This window comes from Pinus tabuliformis, chromosome 1_2, assembly GCF_031772625.1.
Source record: "Pinus tabuliformis cultivar Carrire ecotype Pingquan chromosome 1_2, CPIR1, whole genome shotgun sequence".
NCBI lineage: Eukaryota > Viridiplantae > Streptophyta > Pinopsida > Pinales > Pinaceae > Pinus > Pinus tabuliformis.
Window position 1 is genome coordinate 514734593 of NC_142298.1, and position 21897 is coordinate 514756489.

Consider the following 21897-nt stretch of genomic DNA (forward strand, 5'->3'; position numbering starts at 1 on the left):
CATCAAAAAAGCAACTTCTCTTCATTTTGAAAGTCTGTATAGCGAAGAGATAATTCTGGATCAAAACTCAGAGATGTTGGACGGGATCCCTTCCCTGATTTCTGCTGATATGAACCACCTCCTTGAAGCTAAAGTCACCAAGAATGAAGTCAAGGCTGCCTTATTTGCCATGAATCCAGACAAAGCCCCTGGGCCAGATGGATTCTCAGCCAGATTCCTCCAAATTTGTTGGTCCATTGTGGAAAAGGATCTTTACAAAATGGTTCTAAAATCCCAAGTTTGTAAGAAAATCGGAGGAAGCACGAACTTTGCTTTTCTTGCTCTCATCCCCAAAGAGAAGGGAACCAACTCCTTCAACAGGTTTTGTCCGATTTCGCTTTGTAATATAGGTTACAAATTGATCACCAAAGTCATCGCTAACAGACTGAAGCCCATCCTCCCCAAAATCATTCCAGAAAGTCAAAGAGGTTTCATTCAAGGTAGACAAATTGTGGACAACTTCATTCTGGTCCAGGAGGCAATCAATTCAAGCTTGAGTCGCAATGAAAAAGGTATGGTTGTCAAACTTGATCTAGCAAATGCTTTTGACAGAGTTAGACATTGTTTTTTGCTGAAAGTCTTACAAAAACTTGGATTTGGTGAGAATTTTATAAATTGGATTCGAGCTTGCATCTCAGAGCCTTGGATTTCCCCATTAATTAATGGCAGAGTTGCTGACTTTTTCAAAGCCACGAGAGGGCTCAGGCAGGGGTGCCCTCTCTCACCTCTTTTATTTATTCTTCAAGCCTCTGTTCTCAGTTTTTACCTAGACAAAAAAAGAGTAGATCAGGATATTGCTGGACTCTATATAGCGAGGGGTGTGAAAACCATTAATCATGCTCTTTTCGCAGATGACACACTGCTATTGGGAGTAGCTTCTGGGATTATTGCCTCCAGATTTAAAAAAACTTTGGATGAGTTTTGTTTGGTATCGAGAAGTAGTCTAAACAAAGGAAAATGCCATATCTATTGCTGGAACATCACTTCCAGCTTGCTCAACTCCATATCCAGAACCTTTGGTTTTGCAGCATCCTCAAATTGGAGTTCCTTTAAGTATTTGGGCCTCCCGGTTTTTCTCAAAAAAGCTTAAAGCAGAGATTGGCTCCACCAATTGGAGAAATTCAAGAACAAGCTGCTTGCCTGGGGTTATTCCTGGCTTAACATAGCTGGTAAGTCAGTCCTCATTAAATCTGTTCTTTCCAGTCTTCCCCTGTTTCAATTTTCTGTCCTTCTCGCTCCAACTGGCATTCTCAGAAAAATGGAGGAGACCATCTGAAAATTCTTTTGGAAGGGTGGAAAACAGAACGAGAAAAATATTCCGCTAGTCAACTGAGAATGTATCTCCAAACCGATATTGGAAGGAGGCTTGAATTTTAAGAATCTTGGCTACCATAATGTAGCAATGGGAGCTAAATTAATCTGGAGAATTATTTCCCCTAAACTTGGCTGGGCGCAATTAGCTCTCTGGAAAAAATACTTCAAAGGCCGGTGTTCTCGCTGCCTAGATCACCCTAAGAAGCATACAAATACATCCTTCCTGAAGTTTTACAACAAAGCTTGCTCTCTCATCAAAGATCATGCCTTCTGGTTTCCTGTTAATGGAAAAAGGATCTACCTCTGGACAGATAAAATCTTGAATAACGAGCCTCTGGGAGACTGCCGTTCACTCCAAACGCTGCGCAGATGGATGAATGAGGCTGGTTTGCGAACTCTATGGGACATTTCAGCTTGGCAGAACTCACGCTGGGCTGGCTGGAATCTTCAAACACCCCTAGAACTTTCTATGGAGCGTGAGACCCTGATTTCCAAGCTCCACGACCTGTCTCCTTTGCTGGCTCGAAAAAGGGACACAAGAGGATGGGGTACACAGACTGGCAGATACTCTGTTGCTCAAGGTTACACCAAGCTATGTGAGCGTCCCCATGTGGCCACAAACCCTGAGCCTTGGAAAGGGATATGGAATTATCCCACTTTGCCTAAAATCGTCTTCTTCAACTGGCTGCTTTGTCATTCCAAAATTTTGATAGATGATAACCTCCATAAATGTGGTTTTCACGGTCCTTCAAGGTGTAGTCTTTGTAAGGTAAACCAAGAAAGCGTAGTTCATATGATGCTTGAATGCACCTTTACTTTGCAGATTTGGACAGAATTGTTGGGACCTCTAAGTTTCAACATCATTTTGCCTTCCTCCATCCCTGATATTTTTACTAAATGGCTGCAAAGGTATCCCGGGACTACCCCAAAAAACAAAATCGTCAGAGCTGCTTGGACTGCTCTCCCTAAAATAATCTGTTGGCAGGTTTGGCTAGAGAGAAATAAAAGGATTTTTAGAAGCTATGAACAGGAGGCCAAGCTGGTGGCAGTCAAGATTAAAAGCCAACTTAAAGAGAATCTGAGAGATATTAAAGATGACTTAAATCTCAGTCAGCAAGATATAAATTGGGGCTCCTTTCTTGGACTCCAGTTCCAAAATAGTGCAAATAGTATCTCCCTCCTCAAAGATTGGCAAATAAGACTTTCAACAAATGAATTCAAAGACTGGGCCACAAACCAGTAGAGATTCTCCCTCTTTTTTGATGAGGCTGCAAAGGCCAATCTTGGAAGAGCTGGAGTTGGAGGCGTCATTTTGAATCCCGATCGCATAAGGATACACGGTTTCGCCTGGGGTATGGGCATAGCTTCTAGCATACAAGCTGAGGCTTTGGCTCTTTTCCAAGGTCTCAAGATTATGAAAATGTTGAACATCAGGGAGGAAAATGTAATAGGGGACTCCTAGGTAATAATTAATATTATGGTGACTCATTCTAAGCCAACGGATCTAAGGCTTGCAAGGCTGATTTTTAGAGTAACAGATCTTAGAGACTTTTTCCAGAAGTTGAATTTTTATCATGTGTTGAGAGCTAACAATAAGGAGGCGTACATCAAAGCCAACAAAGCTACCCTCCTTACGGTTAGAGCCTTACTCAGAGGAGGACAAGAATCACGGGAACCAATTCCTTAATTTAGATAGCTGTCATGTTTTACTGCATTTTGTTAAAGAAGTTTGGATGTACCCATAAAGTTGGGAAAATCTCAGAAATAGACTACATAGTAGCAGGCAAAAAGAGATGTGAGCTAAGCATAAACGTCATGGCCTTGCATGGTTGTGCGGTTCTTGTGGAATCATACTCACCTTTTGTAATCCGATTTTTGGCATCAAGGCCAAGTATTTAATAGATCCTCTATCCGTTTCTGTAAATAAAAAAAAAAACATGTATGCAGGTGTAGGATATCATTTTAAATGTTTTGGAAATCAAAAATTATGATGGCCATTTTTACCCTAACATTTCCCATGCAAAATTTTCTATAAACCCTAACTTGAAAAATCTTTGATATGAGATGAAATTGGGAAAGCAAAAGATAGAGGGTGATGGTGTACTTACTTGTTCCTTAGCTTAGAAGTTAGTAAAACCAAGCTTGCAAGTGAAAATTTGAAGTTTGGGAGAGTTTTGATGAATTTCGGGGCACTCTGTCCTGCGTGTAGCGCAGTGTTCCTACGCGCAGTGCCAAAGCGTAGCGCAGTGCTTCTACGCACAATGCCTGTCTCCTAAGCGCAACACAATGCTTCTATGCACAGCGCCTTCAAATTTTTGCTAATTTCTCCTAGGAAGACAAGTTTTTTGCTTTTTTGGGCAAGAGAGCTTGATGATAAAGAGTGAATAGGATATGAATGAAAGAGTTATGGGGCTTTTTGAGTTTATATAGGGAAAATTTCCTCACTTTTTCAAAAAGAAATGGGACCCACCCTCCTTTAGAAACTGATTTTCACTTTATGAAGACATATTTTACCTTTACCATTGCAAACCTGAGATGTCCTTTTGCTTTCCTGAGTGCTGGAGCTTCTTTTTCTGGAACCTTTGATATCATGAGAATATGAGGAGTGTGTGGAAAATCAAGATCAATTCTTCAAAAGTTGCTTTGTCATGTTTGACTCACTGTTGGTTTTATTCATGGAAATGATGGACCTTGGAAACCCTAGTGACCTAATGGATGACCTAAGACCTAATGGAATGATGATGATGACTGACCCATTTTCATTGTGACACCTTCATAAAGTGTGATAGGTGACTAGCATGAGTGAATTTTCAAACAATGTCTTCATCTTTAGATTGACCATACAATGACAAAATTTGCTGTGTAAACCTAGTAACAGAAAAATTTGATTTTGAAAGCCTGGAAAAACATAGTAAAAGCATTTTTGATCCAGGTGACAGGCTAACAAGACTGACACTAACATTGGCTCCAACTGGGGATGGCAGCTCCTTGGAGGTGTCAAGAACACTGTAGACCAAGTAGCCTTATTCATTGGGTAATGGAGTCAACATGCATAAAAAATGACTTTTGACTTGAGACTGACTGACCTTTTGACATGACAGAAAAACTGAATAAACAAAAAGAAAAAAAAAACAGTACTGATTTAAAGAGCCTTAGGGCCTTCACTTCGGGCTTCAAACTCTTATGGCAGCTATCTAAAATGCTAGAAGTAAAATACACACCAGTATGTACAATGATGATGACCTTTCAGGATTTTAGACATAGTAGTGCTTGAGAAGCCTACCATTGGTCGCCCCTCCTGAATAATATTTTCCATCCATTTCTTCCAACAAGAAAGCATTCTTTCCTCTGAAGGCAGAAATTTTGTATGGTCCCTTCCATAAGTTCTCAAACTTACCATGTTTTCCTTTGTCTTCATTTCTAGCATCCCACCGAAGGACTACATCTCCCAAATTGAAATTGTCCTCCTTGGTTTTGCGGTCATAAATCTTTTTAATCTTTTCCTGGAGTTTGGATGTGTTCTGAAAAACTTCTTCTCTTGTCTGCTGTAAATGAATCATTTGATTTATTCTCCTTTGTATGTCATTAGTTTCACTATCCAATTCCTGTAGGATTTTCATTACTGGGACAACAAGAGATGAAGGAAATATTGTATCAACTCCATATACCAGCTGAAAAGGAGACATACCTATTGATTTTTTGGTGCTGACCCTGTCCGCCCACAAGGCATTGATGAGTTTTTTATGCCAATTCTTTTTGTTTACCTCCAAGACCTTTTTGATGATGTTAACCAAATATTTATTGGAAGATTCAGCAAGGCCATTCCCTTGTGGATGATAAGTAGTAGAATGTCCTAGCACAATATGATATTTGGCACAAAAATCCACCATTATTTTTTATTTTAAAGCAGCAACGTTGTCTGTTATTATTTTCTGTGGGCAGCCAAATCTAGATAAAATATTAGACTCTAGGAATTGAATGATGACAGAATCAGTAGCTTGCCTAGTTGGGATAGCTTCAATCCACTTTGTAAAGTAGTCGGTGGCTGTTAATATCCATTTATGTTGTGTTGAAGATGAAGGATGGATTTCGCCAATGAAATCAAGACCCCACTGCTGGAAAGGAGCTGATATCAAAATTGGTTGTAGTGGTAATGGTAGAAGTTTCCTCTTTCCTTGAAAAATTTGACATTCATGGCAGCTCATGACTGTTTTATATGCATCAGAAAAGAGGGTAGGCCAATAAAAGCCAACTCTTAAGATCTTGTTTGCTGTAGTTTTCCAAAAATGATGACCGCCACAATCTCCTTTATGAAAATCCCTCATTATATCTTTAGCTTCATTTTCTACCAAACAATTCAACAGCACACCTCCAGGATCTTTCCAAAATAAAACACCATCCAAAATACAATATTTTGAAGCTTTGAGTTTCAGTGATCTAGCTTTACCTTTGGGGACTTCCGGAGGAGGATTCAAGTGCTGCAAGACATAGACAATGTCGGAGTACCAAGGTGAGGACATGAACATGTCGGACACCTGCAGGAAAGGGTCGTCTTCTTCTGGTTCTTCTAATAGTGCAGCCATCAAATTAATATCCAGTGCATGTAGATTTGATTCCGCCATAAGTTTGGCTAACCCTTGTCCTTTGATGAGCTTTGTAGGTTTTATCTCCAAGTCATACTCCAACATGGCTGCAATCCACTTTCCTCTTCTGCCTTTAGGATCTGTTTGCACAAGAATTTCTTTTACTGCTGCAGTAGGGACATAAGCAATGGTATGTGAATGTAGAATATAAACTCAGAAATCCTTGAGGGCTTTTACCAATGCCAATGCCTGTTTCTCAATGATATTGTATCTCAATGCTGCATCTCTTATAGTGCACTGAAGAATGCTATAGGCTGCTCATTTTTCTGCATTAGCACCGTTGCTAACGTATGCTCAGAAGCAAAAGAAAAAATGATGAAATCTGAAGTATAATTTGGGCTAATCAAAATAGGAGCAGTAGATAATGCAAACTTTACTGCATGAAATGATTTCTTAGCCTCCAAAGACCATTTTACCTCGCTGTCTTTCTTCAACATATTTGTCATTTCTTTCAAGTGCTCAGCGAGATTAGGAATAAATTCTCAATGAACCATCTGAAATTAATTAATTTATTTTTACCAAGATAAAAATAAACACACAGATAAAAACATAGCCACAAGAAACAATAATTTTTCGTGAGAAACACAACTTGGAAAATCCACTCCTTTATTGTAGAATTTTAATGATAGAGTTTTGAGAAATCTAATCTCTTATAGGACAATTTATCAGACTGATAAATAAACTGATCCTCACGCTATACTAGTTGCACACACGTTGCCAAACCTCGACCTCTGCTGCTATCGTTTTCTTGGAGGCGGGCCAAGACTACTTCAATCTTCTCGGCTACCATGTACTTCCCAGTCGACGATTCCTCTATGCCGATCTAGCCCATCTGCCCACTGGCACCACCAGAGGCTCATGGCCGGATATCCTTCATCATCGTTGTTGGTAATAACTGGTAGTTTGTTCGAGACAGATACTCACAATACCTTTTTTATATGGCCCGTGGTTTAATACTAGATAAATTCTCAACACTATAATCGTTGGTTGTCATTTAGTAGAAAAATATAAAATTCTCTTGATAATTAGTTGTGAATTTATAAAAGAATGTGAATTTAGGCTATGACGTTGGTTGTTAATGGGGTATTTATTTTTTTAATTGTGTATCTATATATATATATTATTATTTATTTATTTTTTTTTTTTTTTTCGGAATCAGGAATTTATTAGCTTTTATGATTTTAGATTGCAATTAGATTTCTGAATAAATCTAGATAGTCAATAAAAATATACAATCCAAGTAATTTAAATCGTTAAAAATATGATTTAAAAAATAAAAACATGTAAATAAAATAGTTTTGAATTTTCACGATTTGATTAAATATTTAAAAAAAATTGACGTTGTTTCATAGTGAGACATCTTTCATCATCATTGTTGGTGACTGCTAATTTCTTTGCTTTTTTTTCCAAGAAAGGAGGATGCACAGGTTTCAATTAATTATGTGAGCATCCAGAATTTAATGTCATGTCTTCTCTAACAGGTTTCAATCAATTATGTGAGCATCGAGGACCTAATGTCTTTTCCAAAGCTTTCATTGACATTCATTGAGAATGGCGCGACCGTTAATGTGAACCAATTAAAGTTTGAACATATGTCACAGTCAAAAGAGGAGACAACAGACAAGACATATGTCACACAACAGATAGGACAGATGTGTAAGACAAATGTCAAACAGATGAAAAAAGTAGACGAAATTGAAAGGTGAACTGACTAAAAAAAACGTCGGCGTAACAGAGAGATGGTCCTCTACAACATAAATACGGTACCATATGTCAAACAACAAAATATATGTCGCCAGATGTCAAAGAGAAAATCATATGCCAGATATCAATCAGAAAATGAAAGTGTAGACTACTAAACTGATTCAAAAGAAGGCCTATCGGCCTAATAAAGTACACTTGGTGTGGTTTGACATAGGAATTATATGGTTTAAGAAATTAACCCAAAGAAAACTGAAATTAAAAAAAAAGGGTTTACTTTGACAACAAAGTTTATTGGGAAGGTACCTTGAATTGAATTTCTGTGACAGGTTGAGATATATCAGAGCAGTTCAGTCGTGCATGATGAGGAGAGATATATCAGAGCAGATCAGTCATGCATGATGAGGAGAGATATATCAAAGTAGATCAGTGGTGCATATGACAAGGAAGTTAATGTGAAATTTTACTTTGGTGGTTATATATGGGCAGATTTACCTGAAAGGATTTATCAGCCAGCTAGCCAAGCCTAATACCAAGGTCGTCGAAAAAAATTTAACACTTAATCTCCCAATTAACAAAATACTTAACCACAAAAACAAAAACTCAACAAATTAAACTATTCCTTAAAACATGATATTATAATATTACTCGATAAATATATTTACAAAACAAATATTTTCAACAAACCACCAACACCAATATTAATAGTCTCCATTTATTGAACATCCATTTCACAACCAAAACAAAACTGATGGGGTACTTTCCACACAGGAGTTAAAATTTTAAAATTGATTCATCCCACCTCCTCTTTGAAAAGGCAGGTATATTTTTATGCAGATAGGCGTTCCTCTGCGGGTTGAGCTGGGCAGATCCAGCCAATCACAGAGACTTATTTTTGTCTTTCTCCATTGATTAAGAAATTGACATGTGGCCAGTTGAGTCCCATAAAAATCTGACACGTGGATGACCAACTATAGCCAGTGAAATATGTTGTGGTCACTGCCTTTGCTTGTCGCTGCTGTATATTAATGGGGAGGCCGGGTTAGCGACCTCGTTTCATTTTGTATTTTCAGTGGGAGAGAACCCGAGATTGGCCATCAATTTTCTTGCTGAGTTTATCGCATATCGGGTAAGGTTTGGCTTTACTGCGTGTTTTCCTCTTTATGCGTTAAAATTTTGAAATTTATTTCAGCATTAACGCTATCTTTACTCGAATCAGTGGAGCATTTGTTTTTGCTGAATCATTTTGAAGCGTTTTTTTATCGATTTTGCTGCTTCTTTATAGCTTTTTCAAAGGGCTGTGGAATTCTTGCCATCCTTTTCTCCATTCCTTAGGGTTTGGAGCAATTTGGATCTTTTCCCACTGCAGTTGTATGGAGCAGGGGAGTTTGAGGATCAAGTTGTATGGAGCAGGGGGGTTTGAAGATCAAAGAGTTCTCTGTTGATTTTACAGTTATTAAAAACCCTTGAAGTTGACTCGATTGCTGATTCGCCGATTTTACAGTTATTAAAAACTCTTGAAATTCATCGAGCTTTATTTAACTCTAACAATTTCTCCCCCTTCTTTTTGTTTTTCTACTGTTGTGTAATTAGGGTAACCAAGAGCACTTTGTATTGACCCATATTGTGATACCTTTGGCTTTGAATTGTTTGATGCTGGGCTTGAATTTTTACATTTTGAGTTGACGAAGATGACAATTCAATTGTAAGTCCGTGCATATTGTGTATCACATTCTCATCATTGGTGGACAGTGAACAATTTTTAACCGTCATGATTTAAGTATTTGAAATTTCGCTTATAGTAATCGTGGTACCCTGGTACACTTTTCAAATCGCCCTTTTTTGTCAAAAAGTAAAAGTAGTTGCGGACAAAAAGTAGTTGTGGACGGAAACTCCTATTTCGTAGACTATAGAAAAGTAAATGTTGGCTGACATGTCAGGGATTTACTTTTTGCCCTCTCTCTCACAGCACGCGAATCGAGATAGCAGCCTGGAGAAAGAGGGCGAAAGGTAAATGCCTGGCATGTCAGCCAGCATTTACTTTTCTATAGTCTACGAAATAGGAACTGCCGTTGTGGACTGGGTTGATTTGTGGCATTTGCTGATTGGATGACTGGAGTTGTTTCAGGTCACAATAGTTGATTTACATGGAACTTGTTTCTGAAAACAATATAGATCCCAATGAATGCTATTACAACCCTTAGTTAAGAGGACCGGGGTCTCAACTTTTTACATAGCTCATCTTATGAAAGCTCTACCTATGTGTAATGTATGCTTTCCCAGCTCAACATAATCTTTTGCTTCAAAGACAAGAGGTGGTAACAATTAGTTATTGAAACATGCATTTGAAACTATTCCTACCAAAATTATCATAAAATAAATAAAATAAAATAAAAGTAATTGGCATAATTTAATGTAAGGTCGCATCCTAACAATATGCCAAAGTGATGTATGACAACGGACCCCTTTGTGCTGTTATTTGGTTGCTTCGTTGATGGAGGTGGCCATAATAATTTAGTTTGTTGAAACTTGAGATAAATTGTTGTGGTATGAATTGACATTGAACCAAAGAAAATAAAGAAAAATATAACTGATTGCTTGGCCCCGTTGGGTCAAGTGTTGGCACAAAAGTGCACTTTCACATAGTTTTTTGGGTTAAGTGTTGGCACAAAAGTGCACTTTCACATAGTTTTTTGGGTCAAGTATTGGCACAAAAGTGCACTTTCACAATGTTTCTGTTACAATTGTTCAAAGTTTGAACATAATTTTTCTACAATGTAGATATCTACTGATTAATCTGCTGGCTAATTTCAAGCTTTCCCTTTTTTCTGCTTACCACACCACCAATTGAATTGCTCTTTTCTGTTTGTTTTTCCTGTGGTTAGGACTTCATTTTTATGTTTAGACTCTGAATTAAGATGGAACGTGGACAAATGTTGGAGTCGAGGACACCCAAACACCCAAAATGAGATTGGTTGTGTATTTAATATTTCTCTCAAAAGTAGGTCACGTTAAATGGAACAGTGACTATCCCTTTTAGTGCATGTTTTATTGTATAATCATAATGTCATGAACATCTTTGGAGATGAATAGGTTCTTCTTCCTTTATGAAGGTTGCAACATCATATGGACTGCTTAGAGGTGCTAGAGGGGACATTTGCTCCATAGAAAATGTACATATTGTTCCATATTTTTTCTTGGCCTTGTTGACAATGTTGAAAATAGGTGACAAAGGCCTAATCACATGTCACACATTGTCACATAAAATCACAGCACCATATCTATAGTGGAAAAACTCTCATGGAGTGTAGGAAACGTCATTCTTCAAAACATTGTTTCATATTTGTTTGTCACATGGTCTATTACAATGGGGTACTAGACTCATTTATATAGTGATTATCTCTACCATAACTACTACGTTAAATATATCTCTAATGCCCTCCCTTAAGATTGACTTGCAAATACAAATAAATAAGGTTGGCATAAAGGATATTTGATTAAGCTTTAGAGTTTGCTCCAAAACATCCATTGCATACAGTTTGAAAGAAAAATAGTTCATGTCATTGCATATTGTACCCAAAATTGTGGCTTTCGTGAAAGAGAAATTTGATCTGCAAAATGAAGCCAAAACTTCTATATCTCGTTGAAAATAGATTAGCAAAATTTACAATGTTTGGTTTGTTGAAGAAATTGTTGGAGGAATACTTATTGTAGGTTTATCTCACTTTACCTTCTGGTGATTGTTTTAGGGAGGTTCATCAACAAAGGTGGTATATTGTGTTCTAGCCCTGAAATTATACTATGATTGGAAGCACACTGGAGGATAGGGCCTTGTGAAATATGGAGTTAATGTGAAGTTTCTTGATGGAATAAAGCTTCCTATCAAAGGTTATAGGAAAGCCTCTAATTCTATCAATAGTTCACCAGTGAAGAACAATCTTCTTGGAAACATTGACATAAGTGCTCTGTTAGAGTATCTCAGTATGAAATTTCCTGAGGCTCTCTTAGTTGAGTATACAAACAAAGATTTCTCTTTGAACTGCAATGGAAAAGTAAGTAGGCTATGGCAGTTTTTGATTGTTTTTCCTTTCAACTTTATTTTTTCTGCAAGAATGTGAATTTCAGAAGATATTTTATGTTGATGCTCTTATTTCAGATAATAAGTGATGTTTGTAAAAGTATAAAAATTGATCATAATGAGAAAATGAACCCTTTTATCGAATTAGCATCCTCCATCACAGGTGCTGAGCAAACTCTCCTTGCAATTCTTTCTGACAAAAAGGTTGAAGAAGTGCCAATGGTGAGCCCTTGATCCCATTCATCATTCTTAATATAAGCTACCAACACATGGCATTCACACACACAGTGTGGGCATGCAACATATAACCCAATGCCTCTTTGAGATGACAACATGCAAGTTCCAAGAGGTGGAAATTTTGGTATTCTTCAGTGCATGATGGAAATCTAACATGGGATGAGCACCTAGATGCCACTGTTGATAAGCATAACATGTATGCAACAGAGAAATTATAACATCTCTGGCACCTTCTGCTTGTAGTTGTTTTTTTTTCCCATGGAAAAATTCGTAATTTCATTAAAAGAAAGAAATTACATTTTGTAGATGCATATGCATATTCCGATATTTCTATCGATAGAAACAGATCCAAAAAAAACATCATAGTCTACTACCTCAGCCGAAGTGAGGTAGTAGTCCAAACAGAGTCTGAGATGTGTCCAAAAATAATACAACAGTACGACAATCAAATATTATCTTATTCCACGCAGGGAGATAATACCAAATATATGTTCTGTGCCAATCAAGAAGTCCGCATAATAGATCATAAATAGCAAAATAAATATGTACAATATCAGAAAATACTAAATAGTGTCCCATGATTAAACCAAAATGTCCATAAATGGTCTGTGATAGTACTGGTAGCATTCTCCATCGATCTGTACACTGATCAGCCAAGTGCCCTGCTCCCGGATCGCACCTTCTTTGGAAAGACGGTCAGCCTCTGTGTTTCGCTCCCTGTAGATATGATTACATGAAAAAAATCAAAATTGGAGATCAATCTTAATGCTTCATCAAGTATGTGTCTTAATGAAAAAGACCAGCAATAAGAACGCTTATTCAACCAGTCGCAGACAATCATAGAGTCACCAAACAGTTGTAGTGCATGACAGTTCTTCTCCAAGGCAAATCGGATGATATAATAAGCTGTTGAAAGTTCTGCAAAGTTATTTGTTCCCCTTCTCAACCCCATAGAAAGACTGTAAGAATGCCTCCCAGATATGTGCAAAGTAGCCCCCCCCCACAACCATCATCATGGGCTGCCCCATCAAAATATGCCCAGGGTCGATTAGGATCAATCTGTTCTTGAGTAATGATCCGGGCTCTAGTAGGGGGTGGGTCATCAGGGATAAGGTCATAATCCGCTTTGATCATGGCAGCAATGGTAGTCCACCTAGGAGGGGAGTCTTGAAATATTAAATGATTGCGTGCAATCCAGATAGCCCAACAAAACAACAATGGGAGGTTCCTCAATTTGTGGGGAGTGGCCGAGGAAAACCAGTTGTTCCAGGCGTCGATCAGTGTGCCCGGTTGCCAATTACAGTTTGAGGGTACAACAGCAGTCACCAGTTCCCATAGATGGCGGATGACATGGCAGTTCAAGAATATGTGGTAAGCAGATTCACCATCCATGTGGCAGAAATGACATGAGTGAGGGCCATAGAAAGGTCTCTTCATTAAGTTATCCCCCGTGGGAATTTTATTCCTCAGGATGCACCATAATAATAATCTAGATCTTGGTGGTGCCTTGAGCTTCCAGAGGTGTTTCCACCACTGGTGTAGTATGTGTGGCTTTCTCGGTTCTGCCAGTACAATGTAGCCCTCCTTTGGTGTATATCTCCCAGATTTCGCTAGTGCCCAGATAATCTCATCATCACCATCTGTTAATCGGATATGAGCCTCTAGTAGTGCTTGTACAAAGTCCCTCCAATTCTGTTGCCAAGGAAGAGGTATGTTGAGATGAAGATCTGATTTCCATGCCTGTTGAAGAAATGTGGAGTTGTGTTCATCAGCAATGTGTGCAAGGTGTGTAACTTGTTGCTCCCTTAGGTGCGTTAAAAGTTCCGGAGGTAATCTGTGCATATTTCCACATCCAACCCACGGGTCAATCCCAATACGCACCCTGTTCCTCGAATGGATTCTCCAAGTGATGCCAGAGCGGATGGGATCCAACGCTTTCAGGACAACCTTCCAAATTATTGAAATGCTGGTATAGTGTCTAACCGGTCGTCTGATCCATTCCAGTACCTGTGTAGGGGTGATATATTTCGAGTAGGCCACCCTCGTCCACAAACTGTCCGAAGCCACCAGTTTCCAGCCCAGCTTTGCTGCCAGGGCTGAGGAAAAATCATCAAGCTTTTTGAGTCCCCAGCCACCCCATTTTTTGGGGAGTGTGAGGGCATCCCACTTAGCCCAAGCATATATTCTTCCCAGTTGTTTTCCTCTCCATAAAAATCTGCAGCAGATATTTTGTATCCTTGTCAAAATGCCTCGAGGAATCCAGGCCAGAGCCATCCAATACACCGGGGTCGCTTCCAGAACACTCTTGATGAGTGTCAAACGGCCTGCACGGGATAAGAATCTTAAATACCATATGCTGAGCCTTTTTTCCAGCTTAACAATGAGCCAAGTCCAATCTGCAATCTTGTATCCTATTGGCTTTAACTTGTATCCCAAATATTTCAGCCCCTCCTCCAGAGCAATCGATGTGAAGTTAAATCTGTGGAGAGAAAAATGTATTTCGTGCTGTGAGCAGGCTGCTATCGTCAAAGTAGATTTTCCATCATTGATGATCATCCCTGTGGCCTTCTGAAATAAAGAAAATATATCTCTGATCGAAGTCAAATCCCCCACGCTTCCATTGAGAAATACCAGCACGTCATCCACGAACAGGAGGTGTGTAAGCGTGCAATCATCTGTAATCTTAATACCAATTAGTCTGCCTCTTCTATGAACATCCGTTATTATCCTCCCAAATCCTTCCATGATCAGGAGGAAAAGTAGAGGTGAGAGAGGACACCCCTGTCGCAACCCTCTGGCTGAGGTGAAGAATGGGGATGCACTCCCATTGACTAAAACACTGAAAGGTATGTTAGTGATGCATCCCATAATCCATTTAATGAATATAAAAGGAAAACCAAGGTGGGTAAGAAGCATTCTCAGGTATAACCAATTCACCCTGTCAAAAGCTTTGGATAGATCCACTTTCATAATCATACCTTTGCCTTTTTTGCTGTGGAGGGAGTGTAATACTTCCTGTGCTGTCCCAATCGCCTCATGGATTTGCCTATCCTTCAGGAAAGCAAATTGTTCCGGCAGGATGTGCTTCGATAAGATTGGCTTCAATCTGTTTGCAATGATTTTGGCAATTATCTTGTACAAACAGTTACACAGCGAAATGGGGCGGAATTCTTCAAAAGTGGATGGATTGTCAACCTTCGGGATCAGGGCTATGAATGTGGAAGTAATGGCTGCTTCCAAGCGACCCGAAACCCTAGACTCCTCCACCACACTAAGGAGATCTGGTCCAATCACCTTGAAAAATGCCAAATAAAATTCGATGGCCCATCCATCAGGTCCAGGGCTTTTGTCCTTGCTAAACCATTTTAATGTGGCCTCCAACTCCTCCATATTAACTTCCTGTACCAGATCCTCCTCATCCTCTTGCTCCACATATCTAGGGAACAACTGAGCAACCCTGATAATTTCTGTTAAATTAGTCTCCCTGGGGTCACTATAGGCATTTTTGAAGTGTGAATTTGCAAGTGTGGCGAGCTGAGGGAAAGTGTTAGCTGTCCTTCCCTGATCATCCTGCATTTTCCAAATGGTGTTAATAGCTTTCCGCCCATTTGCAAATTTTTGATAAAATTTTGTATTTGCATCCCCCTCCTGTATCCAGATGGCCCTGCTCCTCAATCTCCATTTGTCTTCCCTATCTTTGAGAATCTTACCACGGGTAGTGTAGAGGGATGTAATGTTATTCTTGTGTTCCTCTGATCTGTATAGACCTTCCATCTCATTTTCAAAAACCTTCAGTTCATTCTCAATCTGTCTCAGCACTTGTTCATCCTGTAATCTTTTTTGGTGAGCCCAGATTTTGGACATCTTTTTTAGCTCTGCTAGATTATGAATAAACCCAGCAGTAACTGTACCTCTAACCCTAGGTGGGTTTGTTTTCCAGAAATCAGTGACCATGTTGATATACGATGCCTCCTTGAGCCAGGTAGAACTGAATTTGAAAGGACCCTTCGGCCTGTCCCTACCACCTTCCATTTCCATATAAATAGGCAAGTGGTCTGAGAGCCCACCTGTTCCAACCCATTGCCTTATATTGAGTCCCAAATCCATAATCTGTTCCTTCACAAGAAATCTGTCCAGTCTCCTTGCAAGTCCATTATCTCCAACCCTATTGTTCCTCCAAGTGGCCTATAATTTTGCAGCTGGGATGTCTATCAGATGGTGTTGTTCCAAAATGGACGAGAAGTAGTCTGAGAGTGCATCCCTTTGTGCATGATGACCCCAAGATTCAGCATGACCTATGGAGAAATTTAGGTCCCCTCCAACTATCAGGTTCTCAACTGAAAAAAGTTCCAATCCAAGTAGGTGATCCCAGAAAAGAGGTCGATTCAAGCAAGGCCCATAAATATTGATAACTCTGAAGGGGATCCCCAACTCAGCAGAGTGAACATCTGCCCCAATGAAGCCTTGTCCTCCCCATCCATTGATTTCCTTTATAGTACGTGTATTTATTCCCAAAGCAAGTCCTCTAGAGCGGCCGTGGGCATCTAATCCCGAAAATCTCCAGCCCGACAGAGTGTGTTCAAGGGTGCGAGCAATTTCACCAGCAGGACCCAAGGTCTCCTGAGTTAGCAGAGAGTAACCGACGGAGTGCTAGTTTTTTCTCGGGTCTAGCAAGCCCTCTGCAATTGTAGGATAGAATCTTCATGGAGGGGGTTCGGATGGGGTTGTTCTTGCTCTAAGAACCCCAGTGATAGTAGATTGCTTGCCCATAGAAATTTCAACATCAGCTCGTGCTTGTGCATTTTTGAGATCAGAAGGATGGCCTCGAGAGGCCTTAGAAGAGGGGGGGGATGGAGAATATCCAGTCCAACTTGGTCCAGTGCCAAATGCTTCGATCGAGATCGAGTATTGTATCTAGGGACTATGGCTGTTGTCAAGGAGGCCGAGGGCTGCGGAGGAGGGGTGCAGAAAAGCGAGGGGGGTGTGGGGGGGAAGGTAGTGAGGGGGGGAGTAATGGCACATATACTCGGAGCAGGGGTCTCGATAGGGAAATCAGTACCCGGACCCAATAACTGTTCAGATATTGAATTTTGAATATCAGAAAAGTATTGTGAGGTGGGTAAGTGAAAGGAGTTCATACCCGATGTATTGGAGTCACCCGAGGCCGCCGCAGTAGTGCCAGGAACTGGAGGAGGGGGACGATGAGGCGGCTGACCACGCTTCCTCGGAGTGTTCTGTGTAGGTTCCGTAGACCGCAAACCAGTGCCCGAAAATGTACCTGTTCCTCCAGAGTGAGGAGTAGCAATCCTGTGAAAATCCTCTGATGCTCGAGGCTGTACCTCCCTAGCTGGGTCCTCATGTGATAGAGCTTCCTGTTCCTGAAATACCTGGGAAAAATTTCTCACTGACTTCCTGCTATTCCACTTGTTCAGAGGGAAGTCTTTGAAAAGGTGCCCCACCTTGTGGCAGCGCCTACATCTGAAAGGTACCCCCTCATAATCCAGCATTTGTCTCCTCGCTGCATCCCTCCACTGTATGTTGATATACTCCGGAAGCCCATCTGTGAGGTCCATGTGAACCAATATTCTGGCATAAGCCATTCTCCCAGTCGAGATATAAGAATCATCATGAGTAAGGTACGAGCCCATGGCATCCCCAATTTGCCTGAATATCTGCTCTGTCCAGAAGTGACAGGGAAGACCCAGAAGTCGAACCCATATCGGTCCAGCCCCCGCCTTTTCCGTCTCTGGATCAAACATCGGAGTCCACCTTCGGAGGAGGACTGGTGCTTGATCAATGTGCCATATGGTAGAGAGGACCCAATTAGTATGAGCAAGGCTTTTGAAACGCAGGGCAAACCAGCCCCTCACAAAGGTTTGTACTCGAGGGGGTTCCGACAGATGGTGACCCCAAACCTCCATCGTCCATTTCTATAGCCGCTCTACGCTGTAGTGTCTGCCTCTAACACGCCCAACCAGAACCTTTTCTGCCGAGTCCATTGCTTCACAGAAGGGGGTGTTCTCGGCCAATTTAAGGAAGATTTCGTTGCTGCTATGAGGGAGTCGTTTTTTCCTTTTTGAAATCCCTGATATTTTGTTGCATGTTCCGGCTGCCACCCTATCCTCCTGAGCATCCGCAAGTGCAGCCGAGTCTCTCCCCGCTAGTGGCTCTTTTGCCCTAAGGTTGTCGAAATACCCTGAAAAAATGCCAATCCCCATGAAATTACCCTGGGGAGGGTTTCCCGAGTCTGTAGGAGCAGTTAGAACTGGTGTTCGGCCTTCTTGTGCTGAAGGATGCCCCTCCAAGGGTTTATCCGCCCCAAACCCCACAAAGTTCGAACCCAAATCTGGCCCTAGGGTTTGTGATTCCGGCGCTCTTCCACCAATGACCTCCGTTAAGGGTTTCGCGAGTTGAGCAGGGCCTGTGTATTCCTGTATAGCTGTAGCTTCTATAGCAATCAAGATAGAGGGTATATGTTGCCGCGAGAGGGAGGGTAGAGCATCGACCTCTGCAGCAAGGTCTTGCTCAAATGAAAAATAATCATCCACAGTGGACCCGGTCTGTGGCCAAATCGGCAGATTCTCCGAAGTACCTGCGGAAAAAACGTCTTTGACCTCCATAACTGTCGAAAAACTGAGCTGACAGCTGCCTGTAGGTATGTCGGTGGGGGACCAAAAACCGTCTAGGGGAAAACAAATAATACTTAACCGGTCGAAACCGCAAACAGCTATGTAAAAACTTGTGCAAGCCGCAAAAGGTCCATTAAAGAGTAACGGGCTCCTTCCCTTTGTTCCAGGTCCAGGTAACAGGTTCATTTCATCGTGTTCGTAGCCCTAATCCACCGATGTTCACCGGGATCGATACCCTAACCCCAGTTGCCTCTGTCCGCCATCTGGGATACCCTAACCCCAGTCGCCCGCTTGTAGTTGTTACAACCACATTGTTAAGTTTAGCAAGGATTTGCGTTAAAAGTTCTTTCCTTTTAATTAAGAAATTAGGCCAAAGATTTTGAAAAAGGAACCAAAACAAGTAACTGATGTTTCTTTGCAATATAGAACATCGTATTTGTGTCTGTTCTCTGGATTCCAACCTCCAAAATGTTACAAAATTAAAACACACACACACACATATATAGATATAACATGAAAATTTAAAATTTAATATATCAATATCATTTGCATGATTATGAAACCAAACTACAACTTTTTCCAATTTAACAATCCTATCAGCGTACCTTTGCACCTTGCTGGGGCAATTGCTAGTTTAAACGCTGACATACTTTTCTTTTCTTCAATAATTTCGATTCATGCCTTTTTGCTTCATTTCTTTTAATCTATGCCTTTTAATTCACCCCTTATTGTTTTCTTTTCTTTTAATAATTGTTTTTTGAGATGATTAATTAGCCATGCTTTACAGTAAATTTGTGATTTATCAATATTTCTTTTAATATTTTCTTTTTTCCATTATTTATTAAATTTGTGAATTATTCATATTTTTTTTTCAAAGTTAGACTAAGTTTCCAACAGAAGCTAAAATTAAAATGTTGAAGTGAAATTGTAACTCAAATCCATTAGCTTCTTTGGTGACATATGAAGATTGGTATGAGATCTAAATTTAGCATCTCATTAATTTTCATTGGTATCTAAAACAATAATGAAGGTATTAGGGTAAGAGGAAGTTAACGAATATAAACTAGAAAAACCAATGCATGTTACTTCTTGGATCACATATGAATTAGTTAAACGTCTAAATCCTTGTTGGAGAATTATTGTTTGATGAATCTATGCCCTTTGTCATTGGTAGTGTGAACGTGCTTGTCACACCGCTATCTTGATTTCTTGTGTCTCCTCTCACATCTCTCTTTGATCTCAAGTTTTAATATGCAGTTGAGCGACTTTCACTTTTACACGATCAATGAATCATTTTGCGATTAGACAAAAATGTACTATTGGACAAAAATGTAAGTACAACGAAATTTGCAAATAAGGATATCTCGGATTAGTTGGAAATCCCTTCAAATGAAGCTACAAATGTTAATTAAAAAATCTTATTAGAACATACTTCAATGGCATTAGGCATCTCACATAGCTACATTTCTGTTTTCTCTGGTAATGCATTGTGATGATGATCAAGCTTGTGTATATTTAAGATTTTGAAGAGAATCATGGATGTTCCCATTAGAGAAATCTCAATGGTATCTATTACTACAAATCTTAGGAAGAAGTTTTTCCTAGAATGTGGTTCTTAGTTTCTTTTGTGAAGTACAAATTCTTCCTTGGAACATGAAAACCAAACTATAATAAAGAGGCTTACACTAAGAATGAAATTGTAAGCCATAATGGTAAGGTATGGGTTGTTCTATAAGAAGTGATAAGGAGGTTTCCTAAATAAGATGTTTCAAAATACTCTCCAAGGTAATTGTGCATTTTTTAAACCTAGATGAGCAAACATTTTCTTTTGTCCCTTCTTTTTGGGCATCAACTTCTAATTTGAGAACCACTATTTTACATTCTTTTATTCCAAGGAGAAATCTTCTAGGGGAAGTCAAGGAGTGCTGCTCCATATTTGTGGATAGAATCCTTATTAAAGTTATTGGCATAACTTAGTGTTCCTAACCTATGTGGATTTAAACCATAGACATGTTCGCACAAATCTAGCCAAATCGCCCATGAAATTGGCAACAACCAATTGTGCTAACCCCTTAGACTAGTTCCAACACCACTTGACTTGTTCTTGATGAGATTTTGCTTAAATGTATCCATTTTATTTCTCTGCATCTTTCTTTCTTTCTTTGAGATGGTCTTTTAGCCTTTTGTAGGTTTCTTTCTAGATATTAGCTCTTTTCATGCTATTGTTAGCATGCTTGTAGGAGCTATTGTTGCACTCGTGCTATGCTTTTTCTATGCAATACACTAGTTCTACTTCTATTCCCATGGAAATATTTTTAGGTCGTTCAATGGACATTAATAAAATTATCTTAGTTTAGTTTAGTTTTTATTTGTTTGTTTGTTTTTGTTTTTTGTTTTTTTTTGTTTTTGTTTTTGTTTTTGATTTTGTTTTGTTTTGTTTTTGTTTTGTTTTGTTTTTGTTTTTTTGTTTTTGTTTTTACGACTAGTGGAATTAGTAACTCGTTGACTCTCATACTCGCGTGACACATGGCCGATCCTTGACGAGTGCCCCTATAACCTCCAGGTGCAATTGCACTGCCCCCAAACATGGCGCACGAGTAACTCGAGGTTTGAACCCGTGACCTGCATAGCGGCACGAACACCTTAGCAATGTGTTCGCTGGACAAGAAGCCATATCCTTGGGGGCTAAAATTATCTTAGCTTATCTTACTACCTATTAACTATATTTTGTGGATTATTGCTAACTATTTTTTATTAGTTTCTATTAAAAAGTTAGATATTTTAAATGTCACTATATATAGTTTTGGATAGTTTTGTACCTCTGAGATAATAATGGTCAGCTATTATGCCAGAGCATCTAAGATAAATGTTTTAGGGTTTTGTTTTAATTTGGGAGACCAATGGATGAAACAAATATAGAACTGATGTGCCTAACCTCTTGAATAATATCAATATCTCAGTAGAGGGCTTCTATAAATATTTACACAGTGAAATAGCTTTTATGATGATGAGTAGAAACAGAAAAGTAATATGATTGCCACAATTTTCAAATTGAAAGCTAGATAATCATAAGTATGAAAACCTTTAAACTATGTTTACAGGTTCGAGAAAATACACATGAGCTTACAAAAGATGTTGATGATTTATTGATTTTGAGGGAATTAATTAAACAAACAGTCCATTAATTCATTCTCTTTATAGATTATCACTTCAGAAAGCTTATAGGAATAGATTGAAATACAATTACTCCTACCTA

General features: G+C 39.4%; 1 protein-coding gene across 1 annotated transcript; it reads right to left on the minus strand.

Annotated features, from left to right (window-relative positions):
- Window positions 1-12954: 12954 nt before the first annotated feature.
- Window positions 12955-17933, minus strand: LOC149206585 (uncharacterized). Its single transcript, XM_089397736.1, has 2 exons — window positions 17153-17933; window positions 12955-16079 (listed from the first exon to the last, which is right to left on the minus strand). Exons 1-2 carry the CDS (start codon window positions 17931-17933, stop codon window positions 12955-12957), a joined length of 3906 nt encoding a protein of 1301 aa, XP_089253862.1.
- Window positions 17934-21897: the final 3964 nt, after the last annotated feature.